The sequence below is a fragment of the Amaranthus tricolor genome, chromosome 11 (assembly GCF_026212465.1).
Source record: "Amaranthus tricolor cultivar Red isolate AtriRed21 chromosome 11, ASM2621246v1, whole genome shotgun sequence".
Classification (NCBI taxonomy): domain Eukaryota; kingdom Viridiplantae; phylum Streptophyta; class Magnoliopsida; order Caryophyllales; family Amaranthaceae; genus Amaranthus; species Amaranthus tricolor.
In genome coordinates this window covers 18,012,931-18,017,071 of record NC_080057.1, presented here as the reverse complement: position 1 = coordinate 18,017,071, position 4,141 = coordinate 18,012,931, and the positions used below count along the sequence as shown (strand labels likewise).

Below are 4,141 nucleotides of genomic sequence, written 5' to 3'. Positions count from 1 at the left end.
TTTCATACGACCAGGTGGAGTGGCACAAGATCTGCCTCTTGGCTTATGTCGAGATATTGATTCCTCCACACAACAATTTGCTTCTCGTATCGACGAATTAGAAGAGATGTCAACCGGCAACCGTATCTGGAAACAACGATTAGTAGATATTGGTACTGTCACTGCGCAGCAAGCAAAGGATTGGGGATTCAGTGGTGTAATGTTAAGAGGTCGTGCGACATGAAGACATTGATAGCAATATGGGGGAAGTTCCCAGCAGGCAACAGCGGTTCTGCCTGACCCTACTAAAGCATGCATATTATGTCAGTGAAGACTTGGTGTGAAGCCTTGGAGCTTACGTTAGAAGAAGGCCCGGGGCTAGGGTGAGCTGAGGGGGGACAGCGTAAGTGAGCGAATGTGTGTAAGCCCAGTCAAACATGACTGTTCTAGGTGGGGCGGGCCACCCGCCTTCGAATGGTGTTGGTCCTACGGACCGTGAACGGATTCGCCTCTGGCCTCTGGGCACGTCGGAACCGCATGAGTTCACCGGGGTGGAGCACAGTCCGCCAAAATCGGCATAGGTTAAGTGCTATTGATGGAACATGGTAAGCCTCTCTTTCTCCATATGGAAGTGCTGCGGGCACATAGAGATGTGGGTAAAGGAAGCCTCAAAAAGCGAAGGCCGTGTAGGTCACGTGCCCTGCACCGAGTTGGTGGCTGACTGGGCTTTTTCCTTGATCAAAACAGAGCAGCTCGCCCTCTTGTTATCAAAAAGTTGGTCTAATCGGGAGGTCTTTGCCCCGGAACGTCGAATGAAATAAGTGGCCGGGTTCTCTTTTTACAACCCTTTTGATATGATAGGCCGGCCCCCTTATTAGTAAGGCGGGAGAAAGAAAGACTCAACCAGAACCACATTCATTCCTTTTGCGTGCGGATGTAGTTAAGTGTCTGACTCTATTGGTCATAGTTTCCTGCTGTTGCGGCCGGTGCTCGTTTGCGCGCGCGTGAACCAACCCAATAAAGAAGGAAAGGATGCCCTCTCGGGGCATCTGAGAATGATTCGAGCCGTATGAAAGGAAACTCTCAAGTACAGTTTGTTTTTTTTGGGGGGGGAAGGAGCCCGATAGGGTCCCCCCACTGACTTGGCTCGGGCCTAAGCGAAAGTGAAGTGGTGGGCCTACCCATCCCAACCAGGGGTATGCTGGGATTTGCGAAGAGCAGCACCTTACGATGTTTATGACCAATTGGATTTTGACGTACCAGTAGGTACCAGAGGAGATCGCTATGATCGTTACTGTATCCGTATCGAAGAGATGCGACAAAGTGTTCGGATCATTGTGCAATGTCTTAATCAAATGCCTAGTGGCATGATCAAAGCCGATGATCGTAAGCTATGTCCTCCATCACGACATCGAATGAAACTATCCATGGAATCGTGCGCCGTGTGAAACGTAGATCATTGCCGTTCTTAACCGAGACTCAGGTTAAGCTCCGTCTCGGAACCGTGTGGGGTTAGGAGTAAAGCATCCCGAGGTTGGCGCATCTCGTTGGGCGTGGAGAAGCATTGGGAACCTAAATTTCTCTCTTCGGAGCCCTTTCTTTTCTCGTCCCCCCGCCCCGTCATAGCGCTTCGCTTCCGGTTCTTAGGAAGAATCTACTGACTTCTTTCTTCTTCATTGATCTGGGGGAAAAGAAAGCGTCTACCAGTTGGAAAGCTAGACATCAAGTAAGTGGCTTGATGAGGATAACTAAGCTGACACGCCGGAGTTGGCTGCTGGCACAACAGGTGGTGCCTTACCGTACCGCAGGCGGACGCGCGGTAGCGTTCGTGGTGGTGCTTCAGGATTCCAATGTACTGCGTCCAAGATCAGAACGAGCTTGCCGGCGGACCACTGCCGTCCCATTCTTGAGTGAGCTGGAGCGCAGCCATCTTATCCACTGAACTAGCTAGAAGCTATCGCTTTGGGTCGAAGCACTAAAAGAAAAGGACCGGGAAACGCGGCGGCATAGGAACCACGGGACCCCTACTAGTTAAGGAAAAAGAAAACGGAAGTTTTTTTTGTATAGGTTGGGTTGCTGGATACGGGATCCTTATAGTAGGCTGGGCCAACATCCAGCCGAGAGAGGGCAGTCTTTAGAAGCAACAGGCTGGGAAAGCAAGAGAGGGCTTTGTGTTTTCTTATCTTTTTCCCGCCCTAGGAGTAGCACAAAAAGAGGAACCGGGAAGGGAAGGGTTATTGACCAAATGATAAACCACTACCACCTTCCTCATTGAGGCTCCGTGCACTGGGAAAGCGCTCTAGCGACAGGAAGCGGCCACTAGTAACAAAGCTCAAATAGGGTATTGAGAGGGCTATCACAGTCAGGTGCGAAGAAATTACCCCTATTTAGTACCCTTCTTCCTATTCTTTATAGGGGTTGAGGCGAGAAATGACTTGATGAAGCGTTCCGTTCGCCACGCACTGGCCCCATTCACTTGCTTCTCGTAGAAGTTGTAAGTACACAGTGCCCCACAACTATGAATAGTATAGTGAGGTTAAAACACAAGAGTGCCCGCCCTTTCTTTCAAGTAGGCCACTTTTTCCAGAATGCGGTTTGGGATAACCGTAACCGTGTATATATATATCTTATACCTTTGATGCTCTTATTTCAAAATGTCCGCTTCAACCGCTGTTTCACCTCCCAAACCAAAGAGGAAAGTTGGCTTGACGAGCGCAGATGAGGAAGCGAGAGCAAGAAAAGAAAATTCTTTCTTGTCTTTCTACTTAAGGGGCAAAGAGAAGCGCTTTTGCTACTGAGAAAGCGAACGGTCAGCGCGAAGGTTCAAGACTTAGCCAAGCGTCGGTAGCAAAGCTGACAGGGCAAGGCCTTAGCAAAGCGCCATTCTCATAGTCATAGCGGGGCGCTTCGAGTTAGCGAAGCACTGTAGTAGGGCCGAAGCCCTATGTGATAAAATACTGAGCCAAGGACGCTCCGCCTTATCTATAGAAGCAGTCAACTGAGTTCTGAACGAATTAGCTCCTTGGTAATGGCTTAATCTATAGATAGAAAGCCTTATGATGGGAAACTATCACGTTAGGTTTGGAGAGAGATGAGACCGGTTATATAATAAAGAGAGCAGATGCAAGCTTTTTCTTTCAATAGCCGGCCAAATGACTACAGGATCATCGGTCTACTCTACCTCAATTCACCATTTCGAACCTTATACAGAAGGTTTTTCCGTACCAGCTCCTTCTACCTATACCGCAGTTGAAGCTCCTAAAGGAGAATTTGGTGTCTTTCTGGTCAGTAATGGAAGCAATCGTCCTTACCGTCGTAAAATAAGAGCACCTGGCTCTGCCCATTCACAAGGACTCGATTCTATGTCCAAACATCACATGCCAGCCGATGTGGTCACCATCATAGGTACTCAAGATATTGTGTCTGGAGAGGTGGATAGATAGGACTACTAGTTGCTCGATCAGGACCCTAGCTTTATTGCGAGCCAAAACCTTGCGGGATTCCCCTTCCCTCACTACTAGAGATGAATCAATTCCATACGCCTTACTCTAACAAGTAAGCAAGTAGAAACTACCTTAAATTTAGATCGAAGAATTTGCTTTCTCTTGTTGGTCTTGGAATTTCATGAACGCAGAGCCAAACGAGAACGGGTTCAGTCGAACACAGTGTATATTATACAGAAATGTAAGAGTAAGAAGGAAAAACTTAGGTCTTCCCCTTTATCAGAAAGACAATAAAGTGCTTTGTTTCGTTGGAAAAACCTACGCAAATACAAATCTCAAATTGACTTTCTAAAACCTACTTCTATAGATAGAAAGAGTGATCTTTTAGAATTCCCTCCCATTATACTTTTCTACGGGAGGGCGTAAGGACCCACTGCTCCATAGTACCAGCGGCGTATAGGAGGAAGAAGAGTTGTCAGGATATGAAAAATCTTTCAAACTATGAGAGAGTTTTTTGTTTTGAATTATCGCGAAAATTGGGAGCTTTGATTGATACAAATTCCCATTCCAACGACCATCTCCGCAATGAAGCGACACAAGCAGTAAAAGATTGCATTGATCTATATGTAGACAATCTTATTGAAATGAAAGGACACACTATACCAAATGAAATAAAGCATCAAGCGCTGGATCAAGTTCTTAGCACGCCCACACAAAAT

General features: G+C 47.2%; 1 protein-coding gene across 1 annotated transcript in view; it reads left to right on the top strand.

Annotated features, from left to right (window-relative positions):
• The window catches only part of LOC130827039 (NADH dehydrogenase [ubiquinone] iron-sulfur protein 2), a 5,753-nt gene extending 2,280 nt beyond the window's left edge, over window positions 1-3,473 (top strand). The window contains exons 3-5 of the mRNA XM_057692671.1: window positions 1-212; window positions 1,144-1,418; window positions 3,165-3,473. The exon at window positions 1-212 is cut by the window's left edge and continues 255 nt beyond it. Of these exons, the coding sequence (XP_057548654.1) occupies window positions 1-212; window positions 1,144-1,418; window positions 3,165-3,422 (745 nt within the window). The 3' untranslated portion in view covers window positions 3,423-3,473. The remainder of the gene's footprint in view (window positions 213-1,143; window positions 1,419-3,164) is intronic.
• The last annotated feature ends 668 nt before the right edge of the window (window positions 3,474-4,141 follow it).